Source organism: Musa acuminata, chromosome BXJ1-5 (genome assembly GCF_036884655.1).
Source record: "Musa acuminata AAA Group cultivar baxijiao chromosome BXJ1-5, Cavendish_Baxijiao_AAA, whole genome shotgun sequence".
NCBI classification, from domain to species: Eukaryota; Viridiplantae; Streptophyta; class Magnoliopsida; order Zingiberales; family Musaceae; genus Musa; species Musa acuminata.
In genome coordinates, this window is record NC_088331.1 from 2,199,597 (window position 1) to 2,221,524 (window position 21,928).

General features: G+C 38.5%; 3 protein-coding genes and 1 long non-coding RNA gene across 8 annotated transcripts; 1 reads left to right on the top strand and 3 right to left on the bottom strand.

Annotated features, from left to right (window-relative positions):
- Positions 1-802: 802 nt before the first annotated feature.
- LOC108952783 (uncharacterized) lies at positions 803-4,062 on the bottom strand. 4 transcript variants are annotated; one of them, XR_010513189.1, is made up of 7 exons: positions 3,909-4,062; positions 3,123-3,586; positions 2,511-2,597; positions 2,278-2,426; positions 1,469-1,942; positions 1,240-1,293; positions 803-1,144 (listed from the first exon to the last, which is right to left on the bottom strand). It is a non-coding gene; the product is annotated as an uncharacterized LOC108952783 (long non-coding RNA). The 4 variants fall into 4 exon arrangements; XR_010513188.1 differs by having other exon boundaries at positions 804-1,293; positions 3,123-3,249; positions 3,479-3,586; XR_010513186.1 differs by having other exon boundaries at positions 803-1,293.
- On the top strand, positions 1,800-7,564 carry LOC135672945 (calmodulin calcium-dependent NAD kinase-like). 2 transcript variants are annotated; one of them, XM_065181511.1, is made up of 8 exons: positions 1,800-1,934; positions 2,386-2,609; positions 2,723-2,784; positions 3,878-4,099; positions 4,935-5,064; positions 6,266-6,585; positions 6,864-7,005; positions 7,110-7,564. In XM_065181511.1, exons 2-8 carry the CDS (start codon positions 2,394-2,396, stop codon positions 7,347-7,349), a joined length of 1,332 nt encoding a protein of 443 aa, XP_065037583.1. In that variant the 5' UTR covers positions 1,800-1,934; positions 2,386-2,393; the 3' UTR covers positions 7,350-7,564. The 2 variants fall into 2 exon arrangements, with proteins under 2 accessions (XP_065037583.1, XP_065037582.1); XM_065181510.1 differs by having other exon boundaries at positions 1,805-1,938.
- Positions 7,565-11,222: 3,658 nt separating this feature from the next.
- On the bottom strand, positions 11,223-12,443 carry LOC135672946 (histone H1-like). Its single transcript, XM_065181514.1, has 2 exons — positions 12,138-12,443; positions 11,223-12,050 (listed from the first exon to the last, which is right to left on the bottom strand). The coding sequence occupies exons 1-2, from the start codon at positions 12,354-12,356 to the stop codon at positions 11,466-11,468; spliced, it is 804 nt and encodes a 267-aa protein (XP_065037586.1). The 5' UTR covers positions 12,357-12,443; the 3' UTR covers positions 11,223-11,465.
- A 1,905-nt stretch (positions 12,444-14,348) lies between these two features.
- Positions 14,349-21,912, bottom strand: LOC135672947 (E3 ubiquitin protein ligase DRIP2-like). Its single transcript, XM_065181515.1, has 7 exons — positions 21,367-21,912; positions 19,998-20,097; positions 16,667-17,000; positions 16,114-16,550; positions 15,959-16,009; positions 15,377-15,449; positions 14,349-14,839 (listed from the first exon to the last, which is right to left on the bottom strand). Exons 1-7 carry the CDS (start codon positions 21,521-21,523, stop codon positions 14,669-14,671), a joined length of 1,323 nt encoding a protein of 440 aa, XP_065037587.1. The 5' UTR covers positions 21,524-21,912; the 3' UTR covers positions 14,349-14,668.
- Between the last annotated feature and the right edge of the window lie 16 nt (positions 21,913-21,928).

A 21,928-nucleotide genomic window follows, 5' to 3' on the forward strand; every position in this document is an offset into this window, starting at 1 on the left:
GATAAAATAAAAATAGTTTATTTTTTTACATTAATGCCGTCAAAAAGCTCTCTAACATGATATAAGCTCTGTCACACCACAAAATAATGTTCCAAAGGTGTAAAATTATCTTAAATAAAAAAATATATAATTATCCGTAATTCAGGATCCAAGATATAATATTTGAGAACACTAAACATATTAAATTCTCATTTGTATCTATAGAATTTGTATAATTTATAATCATTCAATATATCACATCACTCGATAACTCCGTAAAATCTAAGATCAACTAAAAAATCATTAATAATCCATTTATAAACTCATGAGAGTAAGAATTAATATAATCATAAAATTAATCATTTATCATAAGTTTATATCAACAAAGAATTTCAAAACTTAATATTTTAAACATTTAAATATGAGGTCTTTTAACCTTTACTACAAGATATATCGATTTGGATTTGTTTGAAAATACATTATAAACAAAAGTGTACTTTTACACTGAAATCATGTTAAGTCACCAAAGATTTGTCAAAATCTTTTGGCATTCCTTTGTCTTAATCCAATCCTTAACATTTCAATGAGTAACAAATTAATCTGAAAATTTTATGTCTCATTTAATACAAATGAGAATTTGACACATTTAGTATCCTCAAATGGTATATCTTAGATCCAAGTTTAGATTATGTATGAATCATAATTTCTTGATTAAAAATAAATTTATATTTCTTTAATGTTATTTTAAGAGTGTGACAGTAACACATAACGATGAACCAAACAACCCAAATTGGTTTGGAGTCCACGATACACATGTTGGGCAATTAAAATTCACGTCTAACCAAAATCTATCTTAATAAAACACTTAAAACTCTAATCAGAATCTCGAGTACATGTGGATGATCTAAACGTGTGAGAGAACATTCATATGTTACGTTACAAATTTATAACTTTGTCCCGCTGGACAATCATTTATTCGTGAGACCAACAAAGAGAAAGTCATGGTGATAACTTGAGAGTCACACTTACCATAGCATGACGACAGTTTCAAGGGTGTCCTCACAACCCAAATCCACAACTCATTCTGGAAGATTGTGACGCGGCTGCTGCTCACAACACCATAAGTTGGCATTTCAGCCAATCTATGCACCAATCAAGGCTTGACCTGTACAGAGTCAGTTTACATTTAGGCGACATCAATACATTAACACCCATAGATTCATACCAGATGTCAGGAGGTGGTGGGGTAAAAGGATTGACCGTCTCAAGCTCTCTCCAATGATCTGATTATGGGGTAGCAGTCTAATAAACAACCTATCAAAAAGAAAATCAAGAACGAAATTATATGTAATAACAAAAGATCGAGGATGATATATATATATATATATATATATATACAAGTCAATATCGATCAGTAATTTTGTTGTTCTTTTTCAGATATATATATATTAGAAAAAAATAATAATTAAAATTTGACTGTTTTACGTACCTTTATCCTTTCCTCTTTTTTTTTTTTCATCTTATGATGCAGCGCTGACCTCAAAAGCTATTCTCATTTTGCCTGCTCCCACCACCCGTTTTTTTCTGTTACACATTCAACACCGTCTCCTACAGCTTCGGATCTCAAGCTCCATGTGATCCTCAGGCCACCATTCCCAAAGGCATGCATCCTCTCATTAGCTTGACCAGTCTTGTGGATCTCCTTTCCTCTTGACCTCTCCCTGATGCTTCCTTTCTCGTTGAAACTTCTCTAACTAAATCACCTCCGGCTCCACCTATCAGATGGGAGCTCCAAACCTGTCCTCTAGCTCATTGCCATCCCAACTGCCAGTACCATCTCTGCAGCGCAGCGCTACTGGCGACGGAGGAGGCAGCCGCAGATGAGGGATCCGCAGCCGGTGCTTGTGCTGGCCGAGTCCGGGCGGGTGGAGCAGCTGGAAAGCTTCCCCCATTATGTTGGTAACTATAAAATCAGAATTAGATACATGATTTCCTCAGTCACACATACCTTTGAATAACATATCTTCGCATTAAGAAAACTCCATAACACAGTAAACATTATTTAGAACATCAGTAAGAGAACACCCATTATCATACTGGAGCTATATTTTATGATACCCCAATTATGATACTGAAATCTTATGATCTTAAGATACCCATTGTAATATTTTCCTCCCTTAAGCCGACGAGAACCTGAATCCCATCCCATCCTAGAAAAATGACAGGGAAACAGAACAGATGATAAAATGAAAACCATGACTGGTTCATATTCGACGGACCCACGTCCATGCATTGTACCTGTTTGAAAAGCTTTTCACCTGGTCCTCCTCCACATTTTGCATTTTGTTTACTGCATCGTTTGTTGTCTCTTCCAAGGGATGACATGTTCTGATGGTGTAATTGCAGCTAGGCAGATGGGGATCGAGGACGTAAATGAGTGTCCTAACCTGTGCAAGATGGCACATGATTACCTAAGGAGAACCAAGGAGTGCGAGGACAATTTATTTGCCTTCTTTGCAAACGACCCAGACCATGAATCGCTGTATGTGAAGCTAGTCGAGGAGCTGGACAAATGCATTCTTGGTTATTTTGCTTTCCACTGGAATCACACCACTCCCCTGATCAAACAGGTAACAACACAAGATATATTAGGAAAATTTTATAGCACATACTCACCAGACAGTAATGAAGCCCTTTTCACATATGCAGTGTTCTCCATGATAGATTGTTGTATATTGTACAGGTATTAAACGCTGATAGCGAACAGAAAATGAAACTCAAGAATTTTGTTATGGAAGCCACAAGGTAATAATCACTATCTCCCTTAATTCTCGTCCACCTAACTTAACAAGGAAAAAAATACTAATTCATAACTCTTGAGGACTTTCTTGGGACCCAAAGTTATTATTTTCAGTGGAGTACAGAGCAGTTGGGTCGAATGCTCATTTAAAATGGCAGTTTCCTGCTCTGCATCTCCATTGCGCTCTATCACTTCGCTTTTCACACAGTTCTAAGATGCATCATCCAGAGTATCATTCTTTAAAAATTGAATGCTTATCACTGAAACATTTATTTTGTACATTTGTTGTTTGACCCAAAAAAATGTTAGTAGTTTAGATGAACTTGCCAAAGGAAACACTCACCAGCTGAACATGAGGATAATTTTCCGGATTGTATTAAAAACTCTTCTCATCCCATGTTGCGGTGAGGTTGGGCTTGTGGTGGAGCCACATGAGATGCGGAAGCTCAATGGTTCTTTGGTACCTGTACCTGCGCTCATAGAAGAATGATTCATATATTAATATGTCAAGGAGCAAATGTGCTGCTAACTCGCAGTTGCTGGTGGGAGGCCATGGTTGTCAACCAGTTGAAGGCTGACAATCCCTGTTGTGTTGCTTGACGAGACACAGGAGCTATACCTCATGTTAGCTTTTGTGCAGTGACTTACAGCAACATAGCACACAAACAATAATAATAGAAGAAGCAGGAGAGAGAATACCACATGCAAGACTTTTTACCGGACCATGCTCCAATCCATATAGCTCTATTATCAGGACAAGGCGGCCTTCATATGATTCACAAAACACTGTGTCTCTTGTAACTGTACCTGAAAAAGTCTCCTTGCAGTGAGTGTTTCAACTAAGACATATTCTATTAGACACCTACAAAAGAAACCCAAAAAAAGATGACCCCATTCATGGTAAAATGTGGAGGAAAAGTAATGGTAGATCATCTCACCACTGTTTGGTGTTTTTTTGGATGTAAAAGCATTTCTATACTTAGTCCTCATGATGTTATCACAAGAAAGCTATAGTTTTCTGAATCAGTTAACATACTTTTAAGCAAATCAAAACTGATTCACTAACATAGTGGTGGTAATTCTCATGGTTGAACACAGGAAACTAAGATTTGAAAGGGTGACAAAAGACCTGAAGGTCACAAGAGTCATATCGACATTGGTGGAGGAGATGAAGGCCATTCGCATTGGAACCCATGATGAATCCCACTGCACTGATGTGATGGTTCCGGCAGCAGTTGCTGATCGGAGCCCTGTTCTTCTTCTGATGGGTGGTGGGATGGGAGCTGGCAAGAGCACTGTGCTCAAGGAAATACTAAAGGAGTAAGTTCTTCTTTAATTCTTTTAACATCACACTAAATTAAAACAGACCCCAAATGTAATAAGGGAATGATAAAGAACAGAGATTAAAAAGTACAAAAACCATCACCAAGTAAACCAACTTTAAAGAAGCTTTCATTTGATGTTCAGATTATATACAGTATGCATGGCACAAAGTAGCAGTCACCATGTGCATCTTAAGACCAGGGGGAACAGTAAGATCTTGTCGGTTCATGAGGCCTACATATATAAACTAGTAATAATTACTCGTTTCTTGTCACTGAAGCAGTTCATCCTAGCATATTCTGCTAACAGTATAATGCACTAAAACTTGGCGAAATGCCAACTCCTTGACTGTAATTTCAATAAAGTGGTAATAAAAAAATAAATGAAAAAAAGACGTCGGTTAATTAGAGACCAGAAGCAAAATGATACTTGGTGAAAAAAAAAAGGGTAAAATAAATTAAAATTTTTAAATTTTAAATCACTGCATTGACAAGCATCTCCAATGTTGGGTAGCACTATTAGACATACACCAGTATATCAGAAGAGTTGATTATTAAGGTATGGTCTGAGTAGAAGAGTTAAAAACAGCTAAAGATGACAGGTGGGATGCCCAAATGTCCCATGTCCTCCACTCAAACAGCCAAGATCAAAAGGACAGTAATGGTTCTAGGTCACATTCAAACTAAACAAGTTAAAAAACTTCAGATCAACAATGTATCTAGTTAGATATATCTGATCCTGATATGACTGGAAAAAACCATATTTGTATCTGCTTTTCATCAGTTAGATATGCATAGTCTTTTATCATGATACGTTGTTACCCGCATATCAGAGCCTTCTGGTCTGGCGCTGCAGCAAACACAGTGGTGGTTGAAGCTGATGCGTTCAAAGAGACGGATGTCATTTATCGAGCTATCAGCTCCAGAGGTCATCATGATGACATGCTCCAGACTGCTGAACTGGTATTCCTCTCTCTACTGTTCTTTGTTTATAGATTTTATTCCTTAACTCTTCTGCTTTCAGTTATTCTTCTAGAGGAAAACATATATTAAATATACATTAAGATAGTTAAAGCATCAAAATCCCATTTGCTTTGCTTTGAAACATTAGAAACTGTTCCTGAAAAAGATTATGACATCAGCATCAAGAAGAAAAAAAAACTACAATTGATGTAATAATATTTTTCTTATCTATTCTATATCTCGGCCTGTCTGTAATCAATTCATTTGGTCCCCATAGAAAATTCCTATTTTATTAGTCTATTCTTTCGTTATTTCTCTATGCCCTCATTTTCTTGAATTCAAACCTACAGGAAAATTTTATGATTGCTCTTTGTTTGCTTGAACTGCTCTAACAAGATACTTATTATTGCCAGCAAACTAGATTCCACAATGATTTTTTTACTTAGATTTGCCTTAATTAAAAAGTTGACTCAAACTTGAGAGGATTGACTCCCAATTATGAAATTATTAGAAAAAAATAGATTTACTCTAGTGTCATTTCAAAGTTGAGTGATGCTACATAACTAATATCATAACTCTTAGATAACAATGATGATTAACAGAATAATGAACACTTTTGCAGAAATATAAACAAACATGATTTTTTTTTCTAACTAGTCCAGGAGCTAAAGACAAACCTTCCGCTTGGAGCTTAGACACCACATATCACATACTCCATGACTATCAAATCTTCCGAAACAGGGAGGACAGACTTCTGATTCAGCCTAGATGTGTGTAATTTCCTTCGAGTATGGATCTGATTCTCAGTTCATTCAATCTTAGACTAGATTCAGTTCCATTAATCTATGCCTACAATCTAGTTAAACATGGGTTCTCTGAAATCCATATCAGATCAGATATCATCAACAGAGTTTAGAGAATATAGATCAATATCTCTAGATGTGTGTAATTTCCTTCGAGTATGGATCTGATTCTCAGTTCATTCAATCTTAGACTAGATTCAGTTCCATTAATCTATGCCTACAATCTAGTTAAACATGGGTTCTCTGAAATCCATATCAGATCAGATATCATCAACAGAGTTTAGAGAATATAGATCAATATCTCCAACATCAATCAGTAAATAATCTGATGTCATCCTTGTCCTCCTCATGGTCTAAGCTTCCAGAATAAACTGAGCTCACACAACAATTACAAGCAGGTCCATCAGTCATCGACAGACGCAGCTTCCTCTCTACTCGTGACTGCACTGAATGAAGGTCGAGATGTGATCATGGATGGCACTCTCTCCTGGGAACCATTTGTTCAGCAAACCATAGCCATGGCACGGAATGTACATCACCAGCAGTATCGGATGGGAGCTGGATACAAGGTTGCTGATGATGGGACCATCACAGAGAACTACTGGGAACCGGTGGAGGACAACCAAGAGAACAATAAGGGCAGTACAAGGAAGCCTTACAGGATAGAGATGGTTGGAGTTGTTTGTGATGCCTACCTAGCAGTAGTCCGAGGAATCAGGTATGACTCTAAAAAAACCCTACTCTTGAATCAAACCCAAACGTAACAATTTATGCCTTGGGAGGTTCATGCACCTAAATTGAATATATATATATATATATATATATATATATATAGGATTTCTTGGGTCATAAATACCAGATAACTAACAGAGATGAATAGAGACAATCAATGTGGACAGGAGAAGTACATTGGCTAGTTGTTCTATCCTGAAATTTTCGACCATAAGGTCATTGAGCTGAAAGTTTCCAAGCTCAACTCTATGATGTCAATGACAGGAGAGCTATAATAATGGGTAGAGCAGTTAGAGTAAAATCCCAATTGAAGTCTCACCAAAGGTTTGCTAATGCCTTTCCAAGATATTGTCAACTTGTTGACAATGCCAGGCTCTACTCAACCAACTCCATGGGATCTGCTAAGGTTTCTTCCTCTCTCCACTTTTTTCACTTGAAAAAAAGCAACATTCAGCCACCATGATATCTTGATACAGGGTAATATAGTATTGGCTTTCATGCTGTCTGCAGCTGATAGGTTGGAAGGATGGAAGCAGCAACCTATTGGTAGACCCACAGGAGATCATCTGTCTGGAGAAGCTGAGCAAAGTAAATGAGGATGCTAATTCAATCTATCAACTCTACCCACAGGAAGATACTAGCTCCGGGTCTGGTTTCATTTGGGATGATATGGTGATGTCACCAACAAGAGAATCAATCCAGCAAGAGCTTAAGGCAGCTATTAAAAGGATCGAAAGTCCTGCATCATGACGAAAACTGCCAGAAGTCACCACCTCCCCTGTCAACAACGTCGGATATAGATCATCAATATGATTGAAGCAAGTTATAAAAATCATACAGATCAGTGTCAAATCTCTAATTATCAGCCAGAGTTCTATTGTGCAAAACTATCTTCAGATCCTTTACCATAACAACCAAATAACAATAGTAATGAACTGTCTCTATCAAGGAATAGTAGCTCTTCACATTTTGGCTTCTAAATCTTTTTTTCACATTCTGATTCTCATAGCAAATAAGGAAAATCCTAGTGATATCTGACATCAAACCATGAAAGTTCTAATTTAAAAACATTAATCCAAATCCTAAGGACACCTACCAGGTATGTTTTAGTCTATCAAAAATTCTAAAACTGAATAGTCTAAAGTCAGACTCATAATATGCAAATAATAGAACAATGGCATTATAATTCTTCACCCACTAGGGCATGTCAAACTACTTAAATAGAATCCTAAAGTTCAAAACAGCAGCTAACCCTCATGTAATAATGAAAATGAACTGAATAATGTTGCAATATGAGTTCAACAATTGGTATCAATGAAATCAAATTTTCACAAAACTTGCATTTTAAAAGTCAAAAGAAAAATGTAGCTTTCAACCATTTCAAGTAAATATTCAAACTTTTTAAAATGTCATATGTGCCTGAAATATGAAAATAGAAGGGGATATTAGCATTCAGATCTAATAATTTGCATGAGAGCCTTTACCAAATTAAATACCCAAGATGAATGCCAAACAAGAATAATTGTCTCCAAACAGAAGGCAGAAATGCCTAAAAGTTCAATTTCCCAAGCATACTTTTCAAAATACAATATCCAAAATAAACTTCCTTGCACCATAGTATAATCAATAAATTAAATCATCCTGACCTGTATAAACAATAAGTGCAACAACTGACAACAGACTAGAGGACCCAGGAAACTTGCTGCTATATAATTAGCAAAAAAAAGACAATAAATTCAAAAATCAAATATGCTAAATGCTTGCCATGTGCATTCCTTGATACAGATGGGGACTGATTCCAGAATTAGCCAATGAATGATCCTGTATTTTAATGTAATCCCACCAAGATATCGTGCAGTAATGGAGTATGAAGCTGAGATCTCCTCATTGGGAGCCATCTTTTTCTTATCCTCTTTTAAATCAAACTCTACCTTCAACCAGATTACTACAAGAAACTCCCACAGCTGGATGCTAAACTTGATAGATCATAACCATTTCACAATGGCCCTCGTTGTACATTTATCAGAATATCAGCAACTTGCAAGAACCTTAATTGAGACACAAGAAATCCTCTCTCTTTACAGCCATTGCAATTCTCACCTGGGTTCCTAGCCCCAAAGAAAAAGCTGATCTCTCTGTATAGTTAAAATATTCTTGCAAATCATATATTGCTTACCGGAATCATTTTTAACAAACCTAACCCTTTTGTTTTCACTCCAGCAAATGTATGAGCTACCAGATATCCCTTAGAATCAAACTCTCCCAGAAAGAAAAATAACAAAAGCTGACCACAGGGGAATGCATCGTGAGCGTCCTTCAAGCACTTTACAAAAAACAACTAATTGCATATTTTATATGACCACCTTAATTTCATAAGTGCTTCCAGCTCAGCTAGTTTGAGTATATTAATTTAACACTGAAAAAATTGTCACTTAGGTCTTGCTTCTCAGGAACAATAATAATAAACTATGTATTAACAGAACTAAAACATGACTTGTTTAACTGGCCGTAGAACTGGTTCCAACAGTTGAAAGTGCTACTCGTCTAATGCCCACCACAACTAGGTCCAATATAGATCTATTGCAAATTGCATACAAATAGACTTCAGTAGGTTAAATATTGAGATATATTTCAGAAACCATGCTACTTAATGACTAGGTCCAACTGATCATAGAAACCTACAAACAATAAATTTACTTCATTGAGAAATCAAGCAATTGCATATCTGCTTATCAGAATCCACCTGCTAGAAACATCATAGTAACCATCAGCTCTAGTAGATCTAAGATAATTTTACGAACAAGTTTTAACTGACAAGATATTATCTTTCTCCTAGAAATTGTGGGCAATCCATGCTAGGTCAGTGGTTGGCCAAACCAATACATACTGAGTGATGTTTATGGATCCGACCAAGGATTGGTGCCAGATAATGTAAGTTGGTACATATCAGAATTTAATTATTTTATTATTTTTTAATGATACAGGTTGGTGTTCCACCAACTATATTTGGTGATGTATTAATCCGATTGCTGAAACTATGACACTAGCCACTTGGTACCAATCTAATATAAGGCAAGGTAAGGTGAGAATTATAGCGTAATTAGGAGGCAAGATCACAGAACAGTCCAACACAATCAATATGAGCATAAATTTGTATGCTCAGAGAACTAGTACAAGCTTGAGACAACATTTTGATCTTTCTTTCTAAATCGAAAATGAAAAGCCTACCATTTTCATGTAATTGATCCTTCCAGCTAAATGCACTCTTCAATGGTAACCAAAAATCCTGACATTCTCTGACGGTAAACTCTTCCCGGATAAATAAACACCCACCAATAAATAAACCCCTGACATTCCCTGACTGCAAAACTTCTTGAAATGGATATGGCATGAACATGCAATATAAGCCTGCTCCAATAATATCAAAAACAAGAAAAAAGAAAAAAGGGGGCAAAACTTCTTGAATTGGATATGGCATAAACAAGCAATATAAGCGAGCTCCAATAACATCAAAAACAAGAAAAAGAAAAATAATGATGACACGCAAAAAGACCGCTCCATTCCCTTTTAGCTTAAATTCTTAGTATAATAAGCACTCTCATCACATGTAGATGACAATTTTCTACCGCAAGTAACAATCGTACACCCCCATTTCCTCTGCTGCCTGCCGCATCGTCAAAACTCAGGTTCAAGTCAAAACCCCTTGGAACATTATTCACATTATCTGATCCAGTCCGTCGAATACAGAATCCCGATGACCAAGATTACCGTAACATCCAAGTTAATCACCAGAAACAAATGGAGAGAGATTGAATCCACGAGTTTCAAGATAAATCCGCCCTTTACACTCGAGAAAAGGAAAACGACACAAAGTTATCTCGCGTTCGTTGACAACAAACGAAACTGAACTCCGCCGAACTACTCGATCATGTGAAAACGTAAGCGATGATTACCAAACAAATGCACGACGAGATCTAGCCAGATACCTGGTCTTCGCTCTTTATTCCGAGAGCCAAACGAAGAGGACGACCACCGTTCGAGGGAGACGCTCGAAAGAGCGAGACGCTTCTAGAGAAATGACCTCTCGAACTCGAGCCGTCGCCAGCTTTCACCATCAACTGATCGTGTCGTCCCCTCCAAAATGCTCTCCGTGCCTCTTTTTACCTCCTCGGAAGCACTTTTAACTTTGAATTCAACGACCTCAGTCGCGACTTAAAAGTAGAAACCTCTAACGACAAGGACGTACGCCGCGTCCTACAGTGGTGGCCCAAGTAGTGTTTTAAGTCGTCACTCTGTTGGCATCCCTTTCGGTCCACGCGTCATGTGTCTGAGCGACACTTTTCTGGGCCCTTCGGATGGCCCACCATTTGCTTTTCCTGTTTCTTTTCTCTTTTTGGCATTCCAATACTTTTTTCCCAAAATAAAAGACTGTATATTCCAATATTTCATATAAGCTATCGAAAGGTAACAGATAATTATAACTGAAACAATTTCAATAGGAAACGGATTCCAACAAGTCAGTTTCGACGCTCAAATCGTCGTCCACGTCGCCAAACATGCCGTCTCATCACTGACCACGTGCACCCTCAAGCAAACAAAGTGGGCCCAAACCGACCCCGAATATAATTCCAAAGATTATAATATTTCTTAAAAGAAAAAAACATTGGCATAGCTGCTTTGTTAGCACCCTATTCTCTTACCACCTAAAAGCACGCGATTCCACGCGTACACTCACCCACCACACACCGCCCCATTTACATCGACTGCCCCACCACTCCCTCTTCTCCTCCTCCACGTAACAAAGAGGAGTAAGAAAAAAGAAGAAATATTAGTAAAACAAGAGACATTTTCATTACTGGAAGATTTCTACTTCTTCGCCTTCTTAGCCGCCGCCTTCTTGACAGCCGGCTTCACGGTCTTCGGCTTCTTCGCGGCAGAGACCCGCTTCGTCGCAGCGGTGGTCTTCGCCCGAGGCGCGGTCTTCACGGCTTTCTTCCCGGGGACTTCCTTCGCCGTGGTCTTCCTGGCCTTCGCCGGCCGCGCCGCCGATTTCGGCTTCGCTGGGGACTTGCGCTTTCCTGCTACCTTCGGCTTCGCCACGGCCGACTTAGATTTGGTCTTCACCGCCGCAGCGACTGTTCTGGCCTTCGGCTTGGCGGCAGCGGCGGTCTTCGCTTTAGCCTTGGGCTTCGCCGGGGCGGAGGCCGATTTCTTGGGGGCAACCGCGGACTTGGGCTTCGCCGGTGCAGGATGAGCGGCAGTTGAGAGCTTATAGGAGCTCTTCACTTTGGTAAGCTTCCCGGCGGCGGCAAGCTTCTTCAGTTGGACTAGGAGGATCTTGCGGAAGTTGGACGGAAGGTGTGCCTTGTGCTTGTCCTCGATGAACTTCCCGATCGCGTACGGGCTCGACCCCGTTCTCTCCTTGAGGGCCGTGATCGCTTCCTTGATCATCTACAAACACCAAACAAAACAACTTTAGGTCTACAGAAACGGGCAGATCGAAGATAAATTAGGGCTTCGAATTGATGGGATCCTCACCTCAGCATAGGGCGGGTGTGCGGAGGGCTTCCTCGGGGCAACAGTCTTCTTAGCCTTGGCCACCTTGGGGGCCTTCGTCTTCTTCGACTTCGCCGGCTTAGCGGCGTCAGCGGGGGCATCCTCCTCAGCCGGCTGGTCCGCCGGGACAGGATCCACGATGGGCTCTTCAATCGCGGTCGCAGCGGTGGCGGTGGCGGTGGCGGTATCCTCGGTCGCCATCACAAGAATCCCTCAAGCTCGAGCGCAGTGAATTCTAGCGTATCGTAAGCGAGGACGGAAGCTAGTGCGTTTGCAGCGAGGCGAGAGGAGAGGAACGGGAGCGCGGTTTATATACGAGGAGCACGGGCGAACGCTGAATGCTGATTGGTCCGCGGATGCCGCACGCGGATCGATACCGCGGCCTCGGTTCAAACTTGGGCTCTTAGATTCATAATCATCAACGGTCAGAAATGGCCGGTATGTTGAAGCGTGGATGAAACTTAAAGGAAGGGGATAATAGTGACTTGGGTTCGGTTGTGCTTCTCTCCTCACTTTGGATGGGAATAACTTAAGCTATAGTCAATGGATTCCATTGATGTTTGAATCAGGTTATAGCTATGGATCGTAGCTTTCCAATGAGCATAGACTTGCATGAATCAGTTGAGGGATCATGGAGAAATTTAGTTCTGAATGTGTCATGGTCTGAAGTCGGTTTCCATGTGAGCTTGGTTAAGATTTGGAGCTCCAGAGTGAAATGTGTGGAGCTTTGATGGATGCTTGTGATTACAGATGATAGTAACAAAGAAAAGGGATCGATGGTATTTGGAATCACAGAAATTGACCGAGATTTTGATAGGTTAAGATGTCTTCAAAGACTGTGTAACTCACACATCTTTCATATGAGTCCCATGCTTGTGTTTGCATGGATGGAATTGCATTTCTTTCATGCAGGTAATTATTTAGATAATTACCAAATATTTACTAGAGGATTTACCTGAAAAGATGGAATCATTATTTAGTCATTATGGCTTGCTGTATATAACAGTATATCTGCATGATACTGTGATAGCTAATAACTGTGTGTGTGTTCTAAGATATGATCATTGGAATGTATGTTTCATCCTGCAATTGACTTATCTGATTCTAAAAAAAATCCAACATGTTTACAAGTATTGAGTTTTCCTATCACAAAATGGATGGAACTTTCAGATTTGTGTACAATAGTTTGCACTTCCTGATATAGATTTTCATGACTTGTCACAGAGCAAAGCATAAGGTGATGGAAGGTTCTTGTTCATTTTAGCTTTCATAGAGATGGATCAGTAGTGTACTTCTGAATCCACAACTCTAAGAAAACCGAGAAATTTGCTGGTAATGCCTGTGGATTTGCTTCTGAATCATATAAAACCATGATGTTTTTTATGAAGCTGAAATCTGTTTGTACCAGAGGCAGCATTGAAGCTCACTGGTTTTCTCAGCTCATTGTCAATTCTTTCACCTTTGGAACTGTTTCATCTTTACATAGAACTGTCAAAAGTTTCAGAAAGCTTTCATTAAGTATAACTTATGCTGGAGATCATGACTCTAACTGGAATAATGAGTTTAATTAGCCAAAGTATATTAGAATAGCTGATGTCCACTAGGGTAGACGGTTTAGGTATTCGGGTTTTTTGTCAAGAGATCATGAGTTGAAATCCTCTTCTTAACCTGTTTCTGATGAGCAACCAGTAAGAAGATGAAGAAAAAAGAAGTGGTTTTGATTAAATCTGCAACAAATATTGTCTAATTATTTTTGTTCTGATAAAAGATAGGGAGAATATAACCTTAGATGTGAGATAATGAATTCCTTAACAGGTTGACAGAAACATTTTTCATTTAATTACAGATATTATTTTGTATAGAACTCAATTTAAAAAAAGAAAAGAAAAGAGAGAGACAGATCCCAAGGAGTTAAAATTTTACTACTTATTGTTGTTGTATCCACCTTATTAATCTAATCTTGGTTATATTTCTAGGTGTGAGAATGCCAACCAGTCACTCCTCCACAATTAATAAAGCAGCATTCTGGTCTCTTTTCATTTCCAAGAACTCTTTTCAGAAATAGAGATGATAAAACCATGCAGATATACTTGCAATACAATTATAATAATAACAATTGTTTCAATTGATTTTGAAGCAGAAAAAGAAGATAAAATGGTGAATCACACACAGAATATACAGACAATCCAGTAGTAAAACCAAATACTTTTCTCTTCTTCAAAGCTAAAATGACACCATAATGATATGCCACCTCATTTATAACTGCTAAACTGAGGACAAATTGGTGTTTCATGTGAATCAAGAACATACCACCACTTTCACAGCACAAGTTGTATGAACAAGAATACACTCGTCGACTGAAACAGGGTCTGCTACATCGTAAAGCACAGAAGCTGAGTCAGATGCACAAGGAGGGGCACCTCAGACGCAAGAGGTAAGTCCTGAAGAATCAACCGGCAACGGCCAATTCGATGTAAAGGTTGTTTGGGATTGTTGGTATTGCTGTGCATTCACTAGGCTGGAACCCTGCGGCGCCTGTAGCCTAGCACCACAACAAACTCTTTGGCCGAGGTGCCAATAACTGCCTGCAGCTTCTGCAATGAGCCCCTTCGTACCCATTGTTCTACTAAGTTGTGCAGAGACAATGTGGGCTTCACTGGTTCACCGTGACATGTGATTTCCACCTGCAAACACCAGTTAGAGAGTTGAAGACATGCGAGCTTATCGACCATGGCATAGTGAATGCAAGATATGTCGATGTTAAGTTAAATCAGTCGTACTTGTGTTTTTGATGTTGCTTATGATAACCATGTATGTTAAGAAAAGCTAACTATACAGACTAGTAAGGAAAATATACTTCAACAGAACTATAGTGGAATGCAACCTGGGTTGGCTTAAAATTAAGTTTGGTTCTTTAAAACAGCTCGCTATGAACCAAATAAAACTCAAGCCAGAAAATTCAAAATATATGAACATTCTTTCTGTTATGTTGCATTTTTTTTATGTTAAACAGCACAAATAAGTTTGGTTCTTTAAAACAACTCACTATCAACCAAATAAAACTCAACCAGAAAATTCAAAATATATTAACATTCTTTCTGTTATGTTGCATTTTTTTCATATTTTAAACAGCACATATTAATAGAATTGATTCCTCACTATCTCAAAAACATTAACTTTTTCGATATAAGTAATATATATTGGTTTTAGAGAAGACTTACCTCAGCTTCACTGACAAGATTAAGCTTGGTGACAAGATACTTCTGAATGTAAGAAACAGGTACGTTACCATCTCTGGGATCAATTAAAAAAATAGAACAATTAAATGGTTGATATACAAAATGCTTGAAAAGAAACTATTATAGAATCATATCGTGCTAAAAATATGGTACAAGAACTTACACTTTGTTGATAGTTACATTACCTATATTGCATAGGAGTTAACTGGATGACCAAATACAGCTAAAATAGTTAGCCCCTTCATAAATTAATTATGCAATGTTGTGCATGTCACCAATAAAAGATATGGTTATATGCTCCATTAGTTAATCAGGAAAATTTTGATTGTTTGCTTTCTATATCCTTTTATCAGACTATCTTGCTCTGTTCTTTATTACAACTTAAATATTATTGACAAATGTATTCACCAAAAGACTTGGTACACATTTTACATAACTAAAGGAAATATAGCTACATTCCAGCACAATTTTGAAAATATTTAAAATGAAAAAAAGGAAGATTAAACAAGGGCAAATTTGCAATTATTAGAGTCACACAGTTGCATGAGGATAAAATTCACTCACTTTATCCTCAAATAACTAGTTGATATCTGGGGCAATGAGGAATCTCCTGTCCTGAAACCATTTCACATGAGATGAGTAAAAGGACAATCAAATATAAGAAGCATGTGCCCTGCAGACAATGAAATATATAACTGCCAAAAGTCAAGCTTCATAACTGGTCAAAAGTTGCAACTAAGGAAAACCACAAAGGAGTTATCATCCTCCGATCACTTTGAGCATTTGCAGCATGAGGCAAAATTTGCACCGAGTTTTTAAGGTTCCTCCTTTTCTTGCTGACTCCTTGCAACCTTTTGGCTTTTACTGTCACTGGAAGCAATTGATCACTCTCATTCTTCTCATCCTTCACCTCAGACTTGTGAGGATGTTCCTCAACCCTGGTTTTGTTAATATTTACTTCGTTATCAGGAACATGTCTTTGCTCTGCTTTAGAAACAAGATTCTGCATACTGGACCTACAAGATTTTGTTCTATTTGCAGCTTCAACCAAACAATTTAAAGGCTTCCAGAGCTCCGCCTTATCCTGAAGGGGCTTTCCACCATTCTCTACATCCTTTTTAGCAGTGTTGCTGGATATGTCAGCACCCAAAGAAGCCTGAAAATGTAAACATAATTCTACAAAGTGAAAAAAAAAGTTTAAAAAGGACCACTCAAAGTTTAAGCAGCAAATTTATTTAGCCACAAAAGAAAACAAAATAGTATGTCTTTTACCTGTCTTCTGCTGAGGGACAGCCTACTCGGGTTTCCATTTGAGCTTGACTTTTTTGCCAACTTATCAATATCATTATCCTCATTTATATTGGATTCACTAGTAGCAGGACTCCGTCCATGAGATGTGGCAGCCCTACTGCCAACAGCTTTTCTTCGCCTTCCTGTCAGGCCTGTCTGTGCAGCTATTCGGGGAGTGTTCACCACCAATGAGGAAAGTGATATTTCTTTTCTTCTAACAGGCAATGTAATGAAAGGAGAAGGATCAGGAGCTCCAGCCTTTGCTTTTTTGAAAGGAAATATCTTTGCTCTCAGATCTTGCAGATTGTGGTCAGCTCTGTGAATAATCTTAGTATTGAGATATGCATTAACAGATAACTATAGCAGTATGTTACTAAAGTAACAACTCAAACAAGATTGCCCATGTGTTAAGGTTTGACAAGAATCTAAGTCTAACATTCTTCTTCCTATGTCTGGTGGAACAACTAGATATTAGTTTATCAGAAAACTTGACATTATCCAAAAGCATTTTTCATTTCAGTCAATTATTAGAGAAGAAAATGGCTACCTTGTTCAAACTTCAAAGACAACATGCCCAACCATAAAAAATTAAAAACATAAATTTTCAAGGTTTTAGACCAAAATATGAAGCTGAAGTATATATCACAAAATAAAAAAAATTCCCTTGCTTCTCAAAGAAAAGAGCAATTGTGAAAGCTACATCTTAGATGCTAGAAACAACAAGAAACCTGTAGAAAAACTCCAAACACCATCGAGAGTGCTTCATGACTCTTGCCAAAATACAGGTGGATTGTGGACCATTTATATAGCGGTTTTAAGCAATCATGGCAGCTGTCAGTCATAAGAGGGCCATTACTATTCAATACATTAATATCTCTTAGTCCAGTTCAAAAAGTGGTGATATTGAGATGAATGACAGTATTAGTTTTAAAGACAGTGTCTGTAACACAATTGCATATGCACATCATTAAATATGGAACTCAGTTGCTTGGTCTCACCATAGCATAGCAACGAGAGGTAATGGCCTTCCCTTTACCCACAATAAATATCAACTGGATCTAAAATAAATCTGAAAGTCAATGTAAATTTCTTATAATGCCCTTATCTTAATTTGTAGGTCAATTGTTCCTCATATTTTCTATAAGCAAGTCATTTAAGAGAATCTCCTAATGGAAAAAAATATGAGCATTAGTTCGTCATTGTATAGCTAAATGGTCTCATCTATCTTTCCTGATGTTCCATGGTGAATATGGCAGCCAATTGCATGATATATCAGATAAATCATACAATGGGATTAGATATGCTTGATTTCTTATACGAATAACTTAAAGACTTATACAATCTAGTATCTTGGCAAAAGAGTCTATAGACAACAGTTAAGGAATTCAATCAGAACTTTCAAGATATATTGCTACAAGAAATTTCACGTGACATTCTTCATTGCTAGATTTTGCCTCCCAAGCATACCATGATTTATTTAGAAATTTTTCAAAAGATTTCCATGTATTTCAAAATTAAAATTTTAATTTGCATAATCAGGTGGGCAAATTGCAGTTTCCAAATGAAAGAAAGTATCCTATCTTCTGTTGAACCATCAAATATACTGTCTTAACTATAGTGAAATGCTATCTGGTCGAGGCAGGTGAATGGCATCACAATAATCAATACGACACTCTCATCTAAGTCTAACTACCAAAATCTAACCTATACACAAACAACATTCTGAGAGATGTGGTTCTACTTTAATCAACATTTATAAGCTTCACTTGCCAACAGCATCCAATAGGACTTCAGAAATTTGGATTGTTCATTAACAAAGATGTTTTACTTGAAAACAAGACTCTTCTGAGAACTGGTTAAGATAACACTTAAAGATCTCTATAGTTGTGGGCATGTAGGAAGGACCTTCCAAATCAACATACATAGGTACCCACCAGACAAAATTGCAATTTAACGTATAAGAAAAAAAAATCCAATTCTAATGGTAAATAGTAATACATCTATGACCCTTAAACCTAATAAATGAAACAAAAAAAAGATTAAACAAAAGACCTATAAAATAAGTTCACTTTAGTTTGGTGGCATGATGCCTTCATGAGGTATTATCACAATAAACAGAATGCCTCTTCTAAGATGCATGTTCAAGGACTGAAAAAGCCCATTAAATCCTCATTCATGGGTCTATATCATTTGATGGACATATATCAGGTAATCAAGAAATAACAATAAGGCAACAAGTGAAATTTATTGAAGAAGCAATTACTAACAGCAAGATGAACAACAGTGTCCTACACGAAAATTTACTAGAAAGCTCGATGATAAAAGAATTACGTAGTTTGGCAAGTCGTGTTGGCATTAGGAATCCACACCATGCGCATTTATGAAAATCTTCATCCAATGTTAGTAGTACAAAACAAAATTTTCTGACATCTTGCATTGGGACTGGCTCTCTGCGCTCTTTCTTTAGTCTTCAGAGAAGAAAACAAGCAGATATTACTAAGAATCATGCAACTGAAGATCTCATAGGTTCTCCTATACTGTGGCCTTAATGATGAATCCGACCTTCTCTAACATATTCATCATTTCTATCCTTCCCAACTGTTATAATGCATCTATCTAATACTCAGCTTCTTTTGAACTTCACCTTGTTCTCTTAAACCCTTTTCTGCCTTAGATGAATGAACTAGTAATGAGGGCCGTGATCATATGCTGTGGTATAGTCCTAAGAAAAATAATGCAAGGTAAAGGTGCCCAGCATGCAACTTCTTGCTGGTATTCAGGGAATTTAACTCATTTTCTCTTCATGCTAAATTTCCAGACCAATATCCTCTTGATTGTCCTCGATATACATTTTTAGCAAGCATTCACCATCTACAGAACATTCTCTCAACCAAATGAACAGAACAGCACCACATGCATTAAATGTGACCCATGATAAACCCCTTTTATTCAAGACTGAATATGAAGTACATGTTAGTAATTTCCCATCATTGGGACAGTTATCAACCCTGTTATTCAGCATAGTGTGACAAGATTTTATGGTGTTGGGTGCTTCTAGGTTTTCCATTAAAACTCTCCATGACTGTTTAAACTTGTCAACATCCATCAATAATAAAGAAGGGTAAAGTAGTAGCATCGAAGAAAACTTGGGCTATGCCTAATCTCGAAAAGCAAATAATTACACAAACTTATATAAGTTCTACAACTCAAAAAGAGATTAACAAGGCTTCTGGGACAAATAAAAGTAATAAATATAGCAAAGTCAAACTAGGAAACCATGTAACATAAAGTTTTCCAAGAAAACCAAATTTACCTGAGCTTTTCTACAGGTAGGCAACCCAGATGAATACCGCATACAGGGCAGAAATCTGCCTCTTCTTCATTGAGTTTGTCATATATACACTTCCTGCAAACTGTTGACAAGTACAAATATCAAAGTGATTAAATGTATCTCGGAGAAGTCATAAAACAATCTTCTGACTTTGAAAATCTAAAAATCTAGTACACACTTCCAATTTAAGTGACCAACACCAACCAGATGCAATTGCAAAGTGTGGAGGGAGGTTATAATAGATCAACTCGAGGGTGCGAGAGAAAGAGAGGTGTTAGCTCTTTAGTCAGATTGTTACAAAAGGAAGTGGAGGAGAATAGCCAAAGATAACCACACAAAACATAATGCAAACATGTACACAGAGATTGCAGCAAATAATCACATAAAAGAGTATAATGGTCAATCCATTACTCCAACACATATTATGTTTATGAAAAAAAATGATTCGAGGATTCTGTCCCTACTTCCAAGAATATGAACAAGATATACAAACTATAAGCTTCAGCCGTAAAATATTAGCAAAAGACCAAGCATAAAAATCATGAACTGAATGGGATTCAGTTGAGGATATCTAGATATCTTAACCACAAGATCATATTACAGTACTTCTTCAGAGTTGACCAATTAACAGAGAGGATCAAACAAGCAAGTAAGAGAAGTCTATGACCGGCATCTATGATCAGGTAAGAACTCCACGTCAGCTCAATAGTTCAGCACCTCGCATAACAACACAAAACAATCTCAACTTCCCTCCCGGATAAGGAAACATCTAAAATGTTGCAAAAGAAATACTCGTCTATACATTACCAAAGATAAAAACCCAGTTTAAATCACTGCATGCATTGACGTCCCTTGCTTCCTTGCTAAAAAAAATACAACTTTAACCCGGGAAAGCCACTCGATTGGAACTAACGGAGACCAAAAGAAGACAAAGAAAATGCTATGTACTGCATACGAAAACCAGTAATCATTTCTCCTGCCTCATCATGGAAGCAGAGTGGAAGGCACGAAACAACACAGACGCCAGAACTGGCAACCAGTGCATGCGACAACGAAGCCTCATGCCAAAGCGGAAAGGTATTGGAGACCTCGAAAGATACCAAAGATCCGGCCTTTGTTCAGACGCTTGCTTGGTTCCGATATCAAGAACTAATAAGTACGCAAATCATTAACACGAAGAACATCATGGACCCAAAACAATAACGTAGAAGCAAGATCGTAGAAACCCAACACCACGGGGCAACCACGTAGTATCACCGAAGAAAGCCACTGACCGCAACCTCAAAGGATCCGAGGGATAAGAAACCCAAGTAAGTGGAGGCGAAGGGGAGAGGGGCGGGGGTTGACTCACACGTATGGAGGCACTCGGATATGGTGGTGGCGTCGCGGAGGAGCTTGTGGCAGATGGGGCACGTCATGCACGCGACCAGAAGCTTCCGCTTCACCTTCACCACCTGTCCCGGCCCCGCCGCCGTCGCGGCCTCCGCCCCCGTCCCCGAGGTCGTCATCTCCGCCCTCGCCGCCAGCAAACGGCCCCTCGTCACGCCGCCGCGCTCCTACCCTGCATGAGTGCTCATCGCAGCCTAGGTCGCCGTCGACGGTCGTTCCTACAGCTCAAGGCGCAGCATTGACGGACGAATCACGTGCAGCAGCAGGGAGCGGCGGGGATCCGACGAGAAAAGCCAAACAAGATAAGATTTTGATGGGAAATAAGGCACGAGGGGGACGAAGGAGCGGCCTCGAGGAAAGATTCGGGGAGGAGCGACAGGGGTTTGGAGCCACGGAGGAGGATCGAAGGCGGACGAGGAAGAACGCGAGAGAAAGGGGAGAACCGGATGGTATATATGAAAGAGAGAATTAGGAGGAGGTTGCCTCTTTCGTTCCTCGTTCGAGCTTACTTCGCGCAACCCGCA